This window comes from Palaemon carinicauda, chromosome 10, assembly GCF_036898095.1.
Source record: "Palaemon carinicauda isolate YSFRI2023 chromosome 10, ASM3689809v2, whole genome shotgun sequence".
Classification (NCBI taxonomy): Eukaryota; Metazoa; Arthropoda; class Malacostraca; order Decapoda; family Palaemonidae; genus Palaemon; species Palaemon carinicauda.
In genome coordinates this window covers 157,480,462-157,498,745 of record NC_090734.1, presented here as the reverse complement: position 1 = coordinate 157,498,745, position 18,284 = coordinate 157,480,462, and the positions used below count along the sequence as shown (strand labels likewise).

The following is an 18,284-nucleotide window of genomic DNA, read 5'->3' as shown; positions in this document are numbered from 1 at the left end:
ACTTCGTGGCTGGACTTCTGGTTAGGATCTCTGGGCATCCTATTGCGATCGGAGGACTTGTCCAAGGAGACCAATAGGAAGGCCCTAGAGACCTTCTTGCTCTCGGGCACCCACTCCATCGAGTTTTTGGCGCACCAGGTTACCACCCTGTGGGCCAACTCGGTGTTGAAGCGTCGCGATGCTGTGTCCGAGAGATTCCATCCGAAGGTCCCCGCCGTAGATGTGTGTAGGCTCCGACATGCCTCCCTCCTGGGGGAGAGCCTGTTTGAGCCTCAAGACTTGGAGCGAACGGCTGAGAGGTGGAGGAAATCCAGCACGGACTCCCTCCTCCATAGGGCCCTTACAACTCGGCCCTATAAGCCTCCAGCCCCGCCACAACAGCAGCAACAGCCTCGTAAGGCTCCCAAACAGGCACCGGCAGCTAAGAAAGTGGTGTCTAAGCCCCAGCCCTTTCCAGCCAAGGTCAAGAGGGGCGGTAAGTCCTCCAGGGGAGGCAAGACTTCTAGGGGTGGCGGCCGCGGCCGCAAGCCCTAGGGGTGGCAGTCCCCCTGCGTGTCCACCTGTGGGGGGATGCCTTCAGCGTTGCGTCCGCAGGTGGCAACATCACGGGGCCGATGCTTGGACGGTCTCAGTGATCGGCCAAGGTTATCGCGTCCCGTTCACGTCATCTCAACCTCCCCTGACAGCGAATCCAGTGTCGTTGAGCTCCTATGCCATGGGATCGGCAAAGGGGCTGGCCCTTTAGGCCGAAGTCGAGACCATGTTCGAGAAAAGTGCTCTCCAGGAGGTCGTGGACGGCTCTCCAGGCTTCTTCAGTCGACTCTTTCTTGTAAAGAAGGCTACTGGAGGCTGGAGACCCGTCATCGATCTCTCGGCTCTGAACAGGTTTGTCAAACAAACCCGGTTCAGCATGGAGACAGCAGACACGGTCAGACTTGCGGTGAGACCACAAGACTTCATGTGTACACTGGATCTAAAGGATGCGTACTTCCAGATCCCAATCCATCCATCTTCCAGGAAGTACCTGAGATTCTGCCTAGACAACAAGATCTACCAGTTCAAGGTACTGTGTTTCGGTCTCTCCACAGCTCCTCAGGTGTTCACCAGAGTGTTCACCCTGATTTCGACTTGGGTGCACAGGAACGGCATTCGTCTCCTTCGTTACCTAGACGATTGGCTGATCCTAGCAGACTCGGAGTCGACCCTTCTTCGGCACCGAGACAGGCTTCTAGATCTTTGCCAGGATCTGGGGATCGTGGTAAACCTCGAGAAGTCCTCTCTGCAGCCGTCCCAACGACTGGTTTATCTAGGCATGCTGATAGACACCAATCTCCACAAAGCCTTTCCATCAGACGACCGGATAGCAAGGCTGAGGAGGGTGGCGGAACCTTTCCTCAGGCGAAAAGAACTCCCCGCCCAATCGTGGTTGTGTCTCTTAGGCCACCTATCCTCCCTGGCCCGTCTGGTTCCAAACAGCCGCCTCAGGATGAGATCCCTTCAATGGCGGCTCAAGTCCCGGTGGAATGAAGGATCCGATTCCCCGGACATTCTAATCCCAGTGGGGTCTCTGGAACAGACGGACTTGCGGTGGTGGCTGGCCGACGAGAACCTGCGAAAGGGAGTGAGTCTTCTCGTCCTCCCCCCGGAATTGACTCTGTTTTCGTACGCGTCAAAAGAAGGGTGGGGGGCGCACGTTCTGAACCAGAGGGCCTCAGGCCTTTGGTCAGAATCAGAAAAGTGCCTACACATCAACCTGCTAGAATTGAAGGCCATCTTTCTGGCCCTTCAACAGTTCCAACGGTTCCTGGCGGGTCACTCCGTAGTGGTGATGAGCGACAACACCACGGTAGTGGCTTATATCAACAAGCAGGGAGGCACTTTTTCGCAACAGCTATCCCATCTTGCAGTAGAGACTCTGAGGTGGACCGAAACCCACTCGATAACACTATCAGCTCGCTTCATTCCTGGCAAGAGGAATGTGCTCGCCGACAGTCTGAGCAGGGCTTCGCAGATAGTGAGTACAGAGTGGTCTTTGGATCCTCAGATAGCCAACAAAGTCCTGACTGTGGGGTTCCCCGACGGTGGACTTGTTCGCGACAGCCTTGAACTTCAAGCTGCCCCTGTACTGCTCACCAGTCCCGGACCCCAAGGCACTCTGGCAAGATGCTTTCCAGTAACGGTGGGACAACATCGACGTGTACGCCTTCCCACCATTCTGTTTGATGAGAAGGGTGCTCAAAAGGACCAGACTATCGGTCAACTGTTCCATGACTCTAGTAGCTCCGCTATGGCATCACGCGGAATGGTTTCCGGACCTTCTGCAACTCCTGACGGAACTCCCAAGGGAGCTTCCTCCACGACACGAGCTTCTCAGACAACCCCGCTCCGGTGTCCCTCACAGGGCCATAGCCTCGCTTCGGCTTCACGCCTGGAGACTATCCAGCGTCTCCTCGCGGAGAAAGGCTTTTCGCAACAGGTTGCGGAGAGAATGTTTCGGCACCTGCGAAGGTCCTCTGAGGGAGTCTACCAAGCGATTTGGAGAGTCTTGTGGTTGGTGTCGTGGAAGGGGTATCTCTCCACTCGATGCCACTATTCCAGCAATAGCGGACTTCCTTGTGTATCTGCGAGAAGAAATGCGCCTTTCTGTCTCGGCAGTGAAAGGCTATCGCTCAGCCTTAAGCTTGGCCTTCAGATTGAAGGGCATGGATATTTCTTCATCGCTAGAACTCTCTTTACTCATACGTAGCTATGAGCTTACCTGCCCCCAGTCGGAAGTGAGAACCCCTCCTTGGAACGTGGTTCGAGTCCTCAGGTCTCTCAAGAGACCTCCCTTCGAGCCATTACGCCAGGCCTCCGATCGCCACCTGTCTTGGAAGACGGCTTTCCTACTCGCCTTGGCCTCGGCCAAGCGAGTTAGTGAACTTCATGGTCTCTTGTACGACATCGCCCATTCAAGGGGATGGGGGGAGGTAACGTTCAGGTTCGTCCCTGAGTTTGTGGCCAAGACTCAGAATCCTGGAGTGCTGGATCCTCGGTTCGACTTTCAGGATCGCGAGTTTCCGTTCTGTAACAAACGACCCAGACCAGCTGCTACTATGCCCAGTGAGGTGTCTGAGGTACTACTTGAAGAGAACGGCTGCAGTCCGTCCTCATGTGCGAGCTTTGTTTGTGAGCACAGGCAGGACAAAGAGGAGGGTCACCAGGAACACCATCTCTGCTTGGATTCGAAGGGTTATCCACCATGCCCTGAATCCTGACCCTCCTCCGTCACGTCGCCCTCGGGCCCACGATGTCAGGGGTATTGCTACATCCCTGGCCTTCAAGAGAAACTTCTCTGTGACGCAGGTACTTCAAGCTGGGGTCTGGAAGCGTCAAACGACCTTCACAGCCCACTACCTGCAAGACGTGACCCACAGGAGCCTCGATACGTTTTCTATCGGCCCTGTGGTGGCTGCACAACAGCTGGTCTAACTTCAGGCTCCTTTTTGGACAAGTAGCAGTAGGTTGAGGGCGTTGTTACCCGGTCTTAGTCTGTGTGAATGAAAGAGTATGTCTGACCCTTACTTCTTTCTTCATTCTCCCCTCTCTTGGGGAAGCAGCATCCTGGTCCTCGCATAGCTGACCTCGACCTCTGCAGGTAACCCATGCTTCTTTGTGCTCCTAGTATTAAGGTTAATACTGTTGCGTCTCCCATACCCTGACGAGGTGGTATGGGGAACGTCCTATCCTAGAATTCCTATCTGAAGGTCTCAAGGTCAACTTCATAGGACGAGTCACACTCTCCTCCTCACACTACTTATGTAGGCCACTCGTTCCTAGCGATGCTAGGAACCTGTGAGGTACAGGGGCTCCCTCTCTCTAGTGCTGCTCACTGAGGGATCGAGCCCCCGGGCAAGCCAAAGTCAGTAAGGCTGGGGACTTTCCACCCTTCCTAAGGGGTAAGTCACCCTTTGTAAATAGCGTGGTTTGTATTTCGGTTACGGAACAAATGACAAATTCGAAGATAATTTGTATTTTTCCTAACCATATAAACCTTAGCTATTTACACACATGTGCCCGCCATCCCTGACCCCCAAGTCAAGTCCTACCTCTAAGTGAAGTGAAGCAAGTCACCGGTGTGTGGAGGGGGGAGGGGTAGCAAGCTACCCTTCCCCACCCCCCGCTAACTAGCGCTGGGGTAATTAACCCTCGTTAAAAACTATTGGCTCGTCATTTCAGCTGCGCTAAAAGTAATACCCTTTGTAAATAGCTAAGGTTTGTATGGTTAGGAAAAATACAAATTATCTTCGAATTTGTCATTGTGTTTGGAATTTTATCTTAATTGGTTTCTTTTATAGTACTATTCATAATGAAGAGTAAGAGCCTCTTACCTTAGCCATCTCGCCAGCGGGTTTTTTATTTCTTCCTCGGTTTCTTGTGTATCCTCGGGGTGTCCAGAAGGTTGTTCGTGATGTCCATCAGTTGTCTGTCATCCATGCAATGTGCCCTGCCCAGTTCCATTTGAGCTTGCTAATGGTTTCAAGGATATCCATTACTTTAGTTTTTTGACGTATCCATTTAGCTGTTTTTCTATCCTTCCATGTCAGATTTAGCATAAATGACTTAGACCAACATAAGCAACAGTGGCACAGAATAGCTTGCGATAGAAGTCTGTGGAGAATCCTAGGGAAGGCCTACATCCAACAAAGGACTTTTGAAGGCTGAAATGATGATGATGATGATGACCTTAGCCATAAAGTTCTCATTGAATTTAGTATTTCAATATTATTTTGTATTGAATAAGTATAATTATATCTAGCCTGTCACTAGGATGAAATCTGAAATTTTTACCTTGGAAATTTTTGCAGTTTGAGGGCCTTGATACTGATCCTGCAAGTATGCCATACGGTTCCAGCATACAGATTGAAAAGGCTTTAGATCCTCGCGGAGATGTTATCCTTGCGTACGAGATGAACGGAGAGCCCATCCCCAGGGACCATGGATTTCCTGTGCGAGTGATTGTTCCGGGAGTTGTTGGGGCTAGAAATGTCAAATGGCTTGGTAAGTTTCCATTTTTGGTTTTGTCTATTTATGAAGAATTTCTGTAATTTTAGTAAGAGGTGGAACAAACTGGGGTAGTTCACATGTGTGGCTTCTATTGATCACATTTTTATTTGCTTAGCACCAAGCTTGCATGTGATGGCATCAGGCAGTCATTGTGTGGCATCCAGAAGGTAGTGTGCAGTCTCTTCTCACAATAATTGACCCCCCACATCTTACTCTGTTTATTTTTGTGGGGCATGCCACTCATCTCTTACCTGTTAATTATAGAGTTATCCACAGGCTTAAGAGTTATGTCTTTGGGTGAGTGATTGCTCATTTTTACACAAATTTCTACATGCCAGTGGATTCTGTGTTACTCTTGCTGTAGGCAATACAAGGACCTCAGTTTCAATATAGATTTTTCCTCAAAATCTTAACAGCTTTTATCCATTGTGCTGTCCAGCCTCCTCTCTCTTTTTCACTGTATTGATTATTGAGAAGGATGCGACAAAATGACATTAGATAATTTGTGCTTATGATGAGTAGAGAATCCACCTGTCAGAAGAAATGATGGATACAGTATTATGGCAGTAAGTGCCTAAAGTGAAAGATTTTAGAATAATTTGATGAATAATTCATCCCAGGAGAACCCAAGTAATGTTGATAAAGAATGCAGAACTCTTAGAGAAGCAGAAACTTGAACAATAAGAAATTTATCAAAGGATTGAGGCAGATTGAAATTATTTATATATTTAAATGCAATACTTTGCGATGTGATTTTTAAAAATCTCTTACAACATCTTTTTGATTAAAGACTGTTATTTATTATTAGAGTTGATGAAGCTGTGATGTCAGATTTTAACAAAGTTTATATTTTTAATGGAAAGTGTATTTTTTATTCTCTTATAAGTCAGGAATTTAATAGTACCTTTGTAAGTCATTATAAGGAACTGGAGAATTACGACAATGCCAGACGTTTTTGTATTTATTTCCATTACCATTAAGCAACAACGTTACAGACATCTGTGTTCATAATCATGTTCCTGGGTTAAAGAAAGTAAAACAATATAGAGTAAGCTGTACGTAAATATAAAAAAGTCAAATTTAGAATGGGAAAAGGGATATTCAGGCAATTTTCAACGGGTAACTAGAAATTTCTGGGTTAAGTTGTGGCTTTTTTTTTAGATTTTATAAAGATTGACTTGGCTTTTCTTATTTCATTCTCATATGAGCCTCTTTATAATATTGAGAAGTTATCCAATGAGAACGAACACTTACAATCCATGTCACGGTGAACTCGTATGCTGAACTACAAAGGTTTGGACAAGGCTCTGCCAGTTTGGCTGCTAATTCTCTTGTGATCTCAGTCTATCTATTCACCAAGGCACTTCGCCCAATTTTGAGGGGTAGCTGACATTAAACAAAACGTGACGAGTGATTCAGCCGAGTTTGGCCGCGGGGGCATTACAAAATTAGAATAGCGCCAACAGGACGAGGGGGCTGGGAATTCCCTCTCCTGTATTTTATATTCCTGTGAGACATCGAAGAGGTGATCTTGGTAGCAAGGAAAAAAATACTTTTTCATGGAGCCAATACTGTATAAGCTAATTGGCAATTTGGACAGTCAAACAAGTACACCACCATAGACTCAAAGGTCTTTTGCAGCTTTTCTTTATGATCAACAAAACTTTTTATAATTATAATTTTTAGTAATTTCATGCTTTTCTCCTACAGGTAAGATAGTAGTGTCGAAACACGAATCCGATGCGCATTGGCAACAAAACGACTATAAAGGATTTGCTCCAAATGTGGACTGGGATACCGTAGATTTCTCAAAGTCACCGGCAATTCAAGATCTGCCGGTTATTTCCGCAATTTGTGTACCCGAGGAAGGCGAAACGCTGAAAGTGGTCGATGGCAAAGTCACCCTAAGAGGTTTGTGCTCAGTCTTTATGAAATGTTTAGTTTATATTTAGTTGTTTCTTCTCAAGTTTTGTCTGTGATAATCGCCAAAATTTGAGATTTTGCAAATAGGTATTCAATCCCTTCATCTGTTTCTTAGTTTATTTACTTGTTTGTTTGTTAGCAACTTAACACAAAAATTACTGTACCGATTTTGACCAAACTTGGCAGTCATTTTGATAATGACTCGAGGATGAATCTGTAACCTTTTGGATAAAGTACTGTACATCAAAGTACGAGTGCACGGCAGTACTTTGAAAATAAGCGTAATATTAAGTAAATGGCATATATTTTGTTACTTTATTAGATTTTGAAGAAAATACATTCAAGGACCATACAAGTACGTAGTGGAGTTAAGAGCAAACTAAGACTGCTTGTCGTGATGATGGCATGCTCTACTGAATGCGTCTCTAATTTTGCTTTTATAAGTCTGTGTACCTATTTGGAGTGCTTCCATATTTATGCTTATCACAAGCACACTTACTTGACTTTTGCCAAAACTCCTTGGTAGAGGCAAATAAAAGCTAATCTTAAATAACTACTTGAATAGGGGCAAACATTTATGTTATCAGTCATATTTTATATTATTGTACTTCCTTTTCGTTTTGAAAAGCCAGTAATATAATGCGAGAGGCTTTTTTTTCCTATTAACCCTTTTACCCCCAGGCTATTTGGAAATTTCCAACCCTTAACCCCCAGGTTTTTTTTTTTCAAGCACATTTTGCAGTATATTTTTTTAAAATTGCTCTAACAGTCTTAATTTTTGTCATAGAGAGGTCAGGTTGGTCTCATTCTCTTGGAAAATGCCTGAAGTTCCTAGAAAAATTATCAAAAATATTAAAAAAAAATGTAAATATCATTTTTTTGCAAGGACGTACCGGTACGTCCATAGGGGTAAAGGGATGAGTCTTGTGAAACTTACCAGTACGTCCTTTGGGGGTAAAAGGGTTAATTTATCTTGTCACAATCATTACAATTACAGTTGGCTTTGGTTGCGGACTTCAGTACCGTAGTCCGTTTGAATAATGGTTCGTAATGAGGTCATCATTGGATCCATTCTTCATTGACCATCTTTTTCCAGGCTATGCTTGGAGTGGTGGCGGAAGGAAAGTTATACGCGTCGATGTCTCAACTGACGGCGGTAAAAATTGGCAAGCGGTCGAGGATCTGACGTCGGACCCCGCTCGCCATCCCCGCGCCTGGGGTTGGAGTCTCTGGCAAGCAGAAGTTCCTGTCAAGGAAGGAATATCTGAAACTCAGCTGTGCGTGAAAGCTGTAGACTCGCAATATAACACTCAACCTGAAAACTTCGAGAACATTTGGAACCTGCGTGGTGTAATTAATAATGCATACCATAGAGTCAATGTTAAACTAGCTAGGTAGAAGAAATTCCTGTAGTGAATATGTTATAGTAGTACTTGCACATAGTTTAGAAGAAAGTCTATCAAGAAAATTGTGTACAGTAAAGGTCTGTAAAACATGGTGTAAGCGATGAAATTGTCACTTGTAGTTAGTGAAATCTGTCACTCTGTATAATAGTTAACAGGGGAAACTGTAGGTGCTAATGAGTTGAAGGTTGAACTTTTATGGTAGTACAATTCTTAGAAAAAGGGGATCGAAGGAGAGATGATTATTTTTGTTTTATCAGTTTCCGGTGAGTGGTATTTTTTATATGGATTTTTATTTCTGTTACTATGAAGATTTTTATTACACAGGTTTATTATGAAACAATCCAAAAGATTTAAAATTCATGAAGAGCAATATGAGTTTTTGCCATTGGAGATTGGGAGCAAGGAGAGAGATGTAAATGCGATATAATATTTATAATATCTTGTGGTTAGAAATATTATGGTTATAATATCTGAAGTGTTGAGTAATTTGGTAAAGCTACCCCTTTAAGGGTTGATTTACACTATCGGTCCGGTCTCGCTCCAGTCACGGTCCGGTCAAATATTGTTACATGATTTTAAACTGTAGCTTTCACATGCTGCGGTCCGCTCTCCCATCAGTCTTGCTCCGGTACAATAGCAGGCCAATGTTCACTGCCTAGATAAATTTCCTAGCGTCACTGAACAATATTCCTATATAATTATGATTTTTCCTTATATTTATGATTTTGCCAAGATACTGATCGGACCGAAAGTGTGAACTCCCCGGTATGTAGACCGAGACGGGAGCGTGACCAGACCGATAGTGTGAAACAGCCATAATAGAGCTTCTAAACAAAGTCCAGAATCCAGATATTTCATAACCTGCTGGGGCGGTATTGCTCATTTACCATATGATATTTGTACGATTATAATTGTGGCCTTCTTGATATTAACTAGGTTCCTTTCAGGGTTGTAATGTACTCGTATTTCCACTCTTGGCTTGCTTGCTTCACTGCAGTGATGTCGGAGTGTCAGAACAAAGGCAGCATATTATAAATAATTCTTAATGTTGTGTAAATCAAAATATTCTCTTATGATAGATGAGGAAAACATCACTCTGTTGTATGTTGGATTAAGCAACATGATATACAGATAGTGCTGGTTTCCAAACATCTGACATAAGCCAGGATGATCTTCCTTTATGGTAAATTTGATATTTTTTTTACATATGTATTGTACTTATATTTTTTCAGTACTTAGACATGTGTTTTCTCTCTCTCTCTCTCTCTCTCTCTCTCTCTCTCTCTCTCTCTCTCTCTCTCTCTCTCTCTCTCTCTCTCTCTCTCTCTCTCTCTCTCTCTCATATATACTTGATCTAGAGTTATACTGAACTACAGCTTGTTTTTTCCTTATTTTCCATTGCTTTTCCCAAGCGCTTAATTTTTCAATGCTACTAAAGCAAAGCTAGGAATATTTTCTTATTGTAACTGATTATTATTTTTGCAATAGTGACTTAATCACTCTAGTATTGCAGTAGTCGGTAATTCATATTTTCTCACTGAAATTGAGTTGTTGGAAGCTTTATTTGATGTAATGTAAGGCAAGTGAATGCCATTGATGGAAGGCTTTTATTTAGGGTTTCGGAATTTTAGCGTTCTTTGAGGCTGATGTTACGCTTACCAATTTTATTTGTTGACGTATGTTTGTGAAGTTTGTATTCATTTGAGTTTATATTGGGATGAAAAGCATATGTTAAGCTGTTCGTATTAATTTGAAATTTCATTTGAATGAAAAGCAGTAATGAGGAAAAACTTATCTCATTTTATTTGTTGACGTATGCTTGTGAAGTTTGTATTCATTTGAGTTTTTATAGGGATGAAAAGCATTTGTTAAGCTGTTCGTCTTAATTTGAAGTTTTATTTGAATGAAAACGGTATTGATAGGAAAATATTATCTCTAGTAATTTTATAGTAATATTATTAAAGAGCTGATCAAGGTAACTTTAATGTATTTAGAAATATGCAACTATTTCAAGTCTTGGTTAAGCGGAAAGTCGAAAAAAAAGATACCGTATCTGTAGTATCTCGACAACATTTTACATCTGAAAGTTTTCCACATAATTTGGATTTTATATGATTAAGAATTAACATAGACAGATTTTTATTTTAGTCTTTCTTGTAGAGGAACTGTGTCCTGTGATATTGATGTACTTAAGCTTTTGAATGTATCAAAAGAGCATCAACAATGCACGTGTGAGACTAGAATCGTTGGCTGTAAATGTTTAACAGTGCAAATTTCACTGTACTTAATAGAAATCATTGGATATGCTCAAACTACTAGATAGAAAACAGAGATATTATGTTCTTTACTCAGTATATAATTATGTTCTTAGTATGGCTAGAAAATATACTGTTATGCTTTTCCTTATCTCGTCAAATATGCAGAGTAGAAAGACTCAAGTTAAAATTATACCAGGATGAAAAAAAAAGATTGTTAGTGACTGACATTTATTATGTAGGAGCCCTACCTTTTGAAAGTAGAATTTTTTGTTTGTTTGATAAGCAATTGTATTTGTAATAGTGTGCTTGAAGATCACCATATACAACAAAATGAACTTTGAACTCTTAATCTGTGTAAATGGTAATTGACAATATATTTTAGTTAATATTTTGGGTCAGTCTGTCTTTAACAAATATTACAGCCAAATCAACAAGAGACTGTTGAATTTTCTCTCTCTCTCTCTCTCTCTCTCTCTCTCTCTCTCTCTCTCTCTCTCTCTCTCTCTCTCTCTCTCTCTCTCTCTCTCCAAATATAAGTCATTTGGAGACTGATGTCCAAAATAGAACACAATAAAATACTAACAACGATCCAATTTCTTGCGTTATTCAAGTTCATGGAATTTTTTGGTTTGCTAATGTGTTAATACATTAATAAAGCTTAAATTTAGTTAGAAACTTAGTATCTGGGTGCACATCATTACCAGAAGTTAACCTGAAGTGTGTGAGGATTCAGGAAATTGCTATACAGTAGATAAATTCTGTTTTTGAGACTTGTCAGGTTGTAGGCGGAAGTGAAAACGTGAATTGCGAATTATTTAAATCTATGCATTAATCAAACTGTATTTAACCAATGCATTATTAGGGATTTTGCACAGGTTTGTGTATAATAGTACCATATACTCTAATGCTTCAGTTGGCATTTTTATAATCTTAACACAATAGCTGATGCCAGACTTTAGTTTCATGAAAATGTTAATCCTTTGTACAAGTCTCTATTATTACTTTATAATTATTTTTTTAATCCCATATATTTTTCCACTGTAAAAAAAGTAATACTTTTTTCTTTGTTGCAGCTATGTATTTTTTAATTGTTGTGAAATCTATGAGTAGTATATTCTTCCAAAGTTAGGAGTTTGCACAACTTCTGAAGTGCCTCGTCAGCTGAAGGTGGTGTGCATCACGTGTGTGGTCTCAAAATAAACTAAACTAAAAAGAAAATTGATAGAACTCAAAGAAAGTAGGAGTCAAACTTGAAAAATATAAGCAGAGATAAGATTCTGTAGTAATTTTTATTCTTTTATTGTCCATTTTAATTTAGTATACTTTTGATAACACCCACAGTTTCCTTCTTCAGTTAAGGAGGCACTTTGGAAAAATTTTGAAAGCCTTTACCCGATTGAATATGTAATAATATACAATTTTAGACTTTTACTACCCAAGATGCATTACAGTAGCGTAATTAAGTTATACACACTTATTATTTGAAGCTTCTAGTTAATCTTTGGTCTAAGTAAAATTTGCAAACCTGCTTTGGTACTAAGGATGTATTATGAACGTACCTTCCTTTGGCAAACTTTCTGCATGTGAATCTATTGGCTTGCATTTCAAAGTAGAAATACACAAGAGGAGGAAAGATAAACCTTATAAAAATAGAATTTAACCTATATTTTTATTCTTTCTCCCAAAAATAGTACGTACAGATGGTTACTGTAAGAAATCGAAGAGGAAAACTTTTACTCGGTTGTTACTTTTGTACTTATGACGCTGAATTACGTAAATATGTTATGCCATCAGTAAGTTGCTTGTAAGGCTTTAGACTAAACTAGCCTCCTACTCATAATGTAGCCTATGCATATCAGAAGTATGATTATTATCGACTTAGTGAAGTTAAGGATTGCATAGGATGGTAAAATTCAGCTTTTCAAAGATATTGCAAAGTACTTACAGTGTATATTTATAATAGTATTTACTATAGTAACTTTTCCTTCTCTCTCGGTTTTCTTTTTTTTTTTTTTTTTTACATCTTACTGCAAGTTTATTTAATGTAATTGCCTTTATTGAAATTTAAAATCTGAGGATGTGATTGTAAAATTTTATATTCCTGTTAGATTTAACTGTTAAATATATATTGTACTAATTAATGTTTAAATGTCCTCTGTGGTATCTGATAAAGTTGTTTTTCTTGTACTATTTCGAAGCAAAGAATTTTACTATTAGTTATTAAGCCAACGTGACTGAATATGTACCTGTGTTATTATCATCAGTTCATCTAACTTGGCATACTGTAAAGTTCCTTCCACACGAGGGGCAAATGCAGGGCGGGCACTGTGATTTGCCTGTAATTCTCAAGCTTTTAAAGTGTTACCAGATCAAACGGCTAAGGTAGTCAGTGGGCACAGGCAGGCGAACGTAGGACTAAGACCAGACGCGGGGCAGAGTGCAGTCAGTTGTCAGACTATAATCAGGGGCCCATCCAGTGCTTCAAGAATGGGCACTTCGGTGGTTTGCTCATTGATTTCTCATTTATGACGTCATCTACACACGTGATTGTCAACTATACAACAAAATTGGTAACAGTGTATGTCTGCTGCGCTTTGCCCCTTGTGTGGAAAGGCCTTTATTGTTACTCGGTTGCCTTCACCTTCGCCTTTTTCTTTATCTCTCTTCCAGTTTCCTATCTTTCATCTTGCTGTTCAACTTCTTGACTTTTACTTCATAATGTAATTTCTGGGTGTTCCCCTAGTTTGCGTGACGGGAACAAATAGCCTTTTAGCCTCGGACCAACTTGTGGAATGATCCTCCTAATTGGGTACAGTAGTTAAATGGGTGCAATTTCAAAGTTTAATCTTGCAGGAAATGTTATTATGTTGAACAGGCTGACATAAGTCTTTTTATAGTTAATACATGAAAGATCTATTTGAATGTTGCTACACTGCTCCTAAATTTTTTTTTTTTTATTGCTCTTTTTTCATATATTTATTTATTTCCTTGTTTCCATCCCTCACTGGACTATTTTTCCTTATTGGTGTAGTTGGGCTTATAGCATCCTCCTTTAACAACGTAGGGTTGTAGCTTAGCTATTAATAATAACAATAACCTAATGATAATACTGTTTACCTCCTCCTTACCAAGGTTGTTTAGACTGTTTTGAAGTCAGTGCAGAGAGAATGGGGAGTGGATAATCTAACATGACGTTGATCTAGAGTTTATTCTCGTCAATTTAACATTTTAATTTTAACATTTCTTTTGAGATGATCATTCTTTTCTCCCCTTTTTTCTTTTGATGCGGTTTCTAAGCACTGTAGGTCATTCATTACCTTGTCTTTAAAGCATGCAATCACTGTTGCTAAAAAATAACAACCTGAGATCCATGGGCTTATAATTTTGGATTTTGGCTGTACAGTACTTAACCACTTAATGTTTTTTTTTTTTTTTTTTTTCAGTAGCTATTCATCGGTCCTTATATTAAAGGGACTTAAAGCCCATCACATCAATAAGAATTTTACAAAGATAATTTTTTTGTTTCCGTTGGATTTTTCATCACTTAATGGTTGCTCGTTTGGGTTATTTTAATAGCTGGATTTCAATATTTTACCGCACATGTTAATATAACCTTAATTTAAAAGTTATAAGGTTTGAAAATAGTGTGGGCTGTATTCATATATGGTTGCAAAGAAAGACAAGAACTCTTCCATGAAGATGTATGCATTTTTTTTTATATATCCTATGCACCCTGCACCCAGCATTGATAAAAGAAAAATTAATTCACCAGACCAAGATAAAGATATTAACTAATGTTTAGATTTGCGGTTGCTGCCGCAGTCTTAACACAGGGAGATTTCGGCCAAATTCTCAGCAAGAGTATATTCTCAATATCAATCATATTTTCAAAATTGAGGAGTTGTGAATAATCAAAATGGAATTACAATAGAGCAGTTACCTTATTTTCTCCTAAAGTATTTGTTACAATGATACAGCCACGAATATAGATTTGTTGACAAAGTCAATGTAATCAATTATCAAAAAGTAAAAAGTCATGTGGTGTTCAGAAAATTTTAAAAATATATACATCTAAATAGTGTAGGTGAAAATAATCTACTGTAGGTACAGTACTGTATTTGATTACTCAGACCAAAGATTTAGTAAGGCTATTAATTTATTTTAGTAATTTTACCATCAACCTTACTGTCGCATCCCTGTAGAGGATAATGTCTGTATACCTCGCTGTGCATTGGCGTTGGAAAGGTATACGAGTTGCCCCTTTGGCTCATGGTATTTATACCCACATTTTAGTTATCTCCCCAAGTTTTTCTTCCATCTTGTTGCTTAAACACTTTTAAATTTAATTTTAAAGTGGGACGGCGAGGCTATAAACCCATTTATACCCTAGCAGTGAATGGGCTCCCTACTCGAACATTGAGCAATATGGCTCATAATTTAGATCGAACACCATCACTGTGACCAACGAGACTGCAATATCCGACCTCCGAATAAGAGACGGGATTGATGCCAAAAGCATTTCTTCCTGTGGCCAAACTACATATTTTTAGAATACAGTACTGTAGTATCAAATATAACTAGTGTAAGTCAATGATACTACTATTAGGGAACACCAGGGTTTACAAAGTGCACTATGGTGCCCATAAGCACTATTTTTGCAATCTAGGAGTAAGATATCAAAGAATCTGCTTGATTCTGTTATTCTTGGCATTATCCTTAGATAGGTCAAGAACAAACGTATGAACTTCATAATCTGCCTGTTTATAACTTTTTGAACTACAACAATTTGAAATGTGTACATCACGAATACCCAGTTTCTTGTAAAAGCCAAGCTACTTACAAGGAATTGCTGTAAGGGTAACACCACTCTGAGCACAAAGAGCGTGGAGGTTGCAAAGAAAAGGTTCCCAAGCAATTTTAAATTTATTGTACCTTAGTGGATGGTCTCACAATTTACCATAAGATACCATTTTCACAGGAGGAAAGCTTCGACTGTTGAGTCTGTGTTAGAAAGTCTAAAATACTTTTAGCACTGTGAAGGTAAGTGATAATGTCAGTGTTGTTGGTAAGATACCTGTAATTCCCACAAGTTTGTAGGGATCAAGTACAATATAGAGCGGCCAACGACCTTTGATAAAGGTCCATTTCTTACCAGCGTTTCAGGTGTGGCCGTGTCTCGCTTCTCACTTTTTTCCACCCATCGGCCTAAGTCGTGCGGCTCGTGCCTATACCTCGATTTCAATTGCGTTAGGTGTGGTCTTACCCTAAGACATGTAGCCTAGTACCCAGATTGGCCTTTACAAACGACTGGGTGCTCATGATGTAGCCTACGCATTTTAGATCTCTGTCGCTCAAAGTAAAAGGTTTTGTGGGTCTTTGTAGCATTCCTTCAGCCTTGAGCTATGTTGGCTTTATATTCCTCTACTTTACCTCCGTTCTTCCATCTTGTTGTCAAACATCATCTAACTGTAACACATAATTCAAACCAAAGGACTTCTTTGTGCTACTAATTGATGCATGATAATTTTAAGAAACATTGTAGTTAGAAGTGATTTGGCAGTACTCTGATAGGCAAGCAAGTACACCTAGGTTACTATTACATCAAGGCACTGTAGGGGTTTAGTGCGCCTTTAAGTTGTTCACTGTAGCCATTATTAAAAAACTTTTTAAGTCCAGTCGATTTAAGGCTAGATAAGAGTGTTTTCACGAAAAAGAGACAAATATTTGGAACTTCATGTTCATAAATATCAAAATCAAAACAAAATGTCTTGCTTTACTGTAAAGAAAATATTTAAATGTCCAAGTTAGTCTTAGGAAAATCAAGAATGATTCATGGTATTATATTACTTTATTTCACGTTAAATAATCTGATACAATAGTTTCTTTTGCGGCTTGCCTTTAGGCAATGTAATATAGCCATCTTGCATAAGTAAAGAGACCATTCAATATATGCCAGAAAGTGAATATTGTTTGGTAGCTCATCCTTTTATAGATAACTTTTTTTACAACGATAATTACCATCATGAATTTTCTTAATAGGCATATATTCAAATACCTAAGAACTAAGCCTTGTCTGTGGTACATTAATACAACAATCTTGAAAGAACTCTGCCATCAATTATGCTAAAATTCGCTTGGAGATTCACCTGGCTCCATTTTAATCTAATTTTACAGCTGTTATCAATTTCGGTGTTAATGTGAACTGCGAAAGATGACTCAGGATTCCATTTCAATCTGTTGCAATTCATTGTTTTGCAACATTAGCGATTTTATAATAGTGACAACTTGTTTATTCACAATTAACGATATTCAATAAAACAATGTTATGCTCAGAAATTCCAAGTAAGGTATTGACAAAGCTGACTACAATAACTAACTTGCGTCTGGTCTCGGTCATAATGGAGAGACATCAATTTTTCAACTGCTATCAAGCTAGCGTTTTCTTTTGAAAAAATAACCCACATGCAGCAAAATTTTATAGTACCATAGTGCATGTAACTATATAGGCAAGCATAAAGCTGAAATTACACAGTTTTTTTTTTTCTTTATGATAAAGTTTCTCAAATCGATTATCACAAAGCAAAGACAATTTCCAATGCTATATAAACTAAGCTTGTAAAGACAGGGTAATGGTAGGCCTAATGTAAACAGAGAGAGAGAGAGAGAGAGAGAGAGAGAGAGAGAGAGAGAGAGAGAGAGAGAGAGAGATTATTCCTTCGAATAATTACATTAAACTTGAAATGCAACAAAATACAAATTACAGGCATGCAGTTCTTGCGTCTTAATATAATAATAGTATATAATATATTTGAATATTAGCTACGATTTACTCAATACCTCACTCAAACAAGTTCACCCTACTCCCCATGACGTCACAAAGACGTATTTTTTTTTCTAATAAAAATAATTATTTGGTAATTAGATGAAATATAAAATGTTATTAAGATATCTCATAAGAATCTTTCTTTATATATATTGACTAGAATATATCTCCAATTCCTTTAATAATAAAAGAAAATCTTTACTTCCGTCCTCAATAACTAGAGCGCTAGAAAGCGATTTCATGAAAAAATTGGGCAGGTTTCTTGAACAGCAACTCATAAGTCCTTGGAACTCGCGCTCGGCGGGATATTCCAGTCCTCTGATTGGCTGAATCTTCTCAGCTGTGATTGGTTGTTGGTTTTGTTTACAAATTCACATACACGTCTAACATCGTAGCCACAATCTAGTTGACCATTTCTTAAAAAATTGTGTATTTATTTAGCTTATGCGTTCGAAAAAGGTTCATTATCTATTTTATTAATAAATTAATAGTAGTTTAAGTTTGTTTCAATAAAGATTATAATTTATAAGTCTTAATTTATCTAAAATAAGTATGGGTATTTTACTTCTACTCAGTTGAATTCATTCATAAAATACGAGATTGCATGACGTCACTTACATCCACCAATCACAGTAGTGATGAATCAGCCAATGAGACGCCAGATATTTCCCGCTAAGGAAACGCATAAGGTGAGAGGGTTCCTCTGACTTATGTGTTGCTATTGGCAAACGAATCAAATTCACACGTAATATTTCGTTCAAAGTAGATTTTTTTTATTTCCTTTTTACAGCATGGTATTTAAAAGGAATTATATTTACTAAATGATTG

The 18,284-nt window shown here is 39.4% G+C and overlaps 1 protein-coding gene across 1 annotated transcript in view; it reads left to right on the top strand.

The window, feature by feature from the left end:
* The window catches only part of shop (shopper), a 94,009-nt gene extending 82,170 nt beyond the window's left edge, over positions 1-11,839 (top strand). Inside the window, exons 9-11 of the mRNA XM_068382076.1 lie at positions 4,848-5,040; positions 6,757-6,957; positions 8,066-11,839. Coding sequence (XP_068238177.1) covers positions 4,848-5,040; positions 6,757-6,957; positions 8,066-8,367 — 696 coding nt within the window. The 3' untranslated portion in view covers positions 8,368-11,839. The remainder of the gene's footprint in view (positions 1-4,847; positions 5,041-6,756; positions 6,958-8,065) is intronic.
* Positions 11,840-18,284: the final 6,445 nt, after the last annotated feature.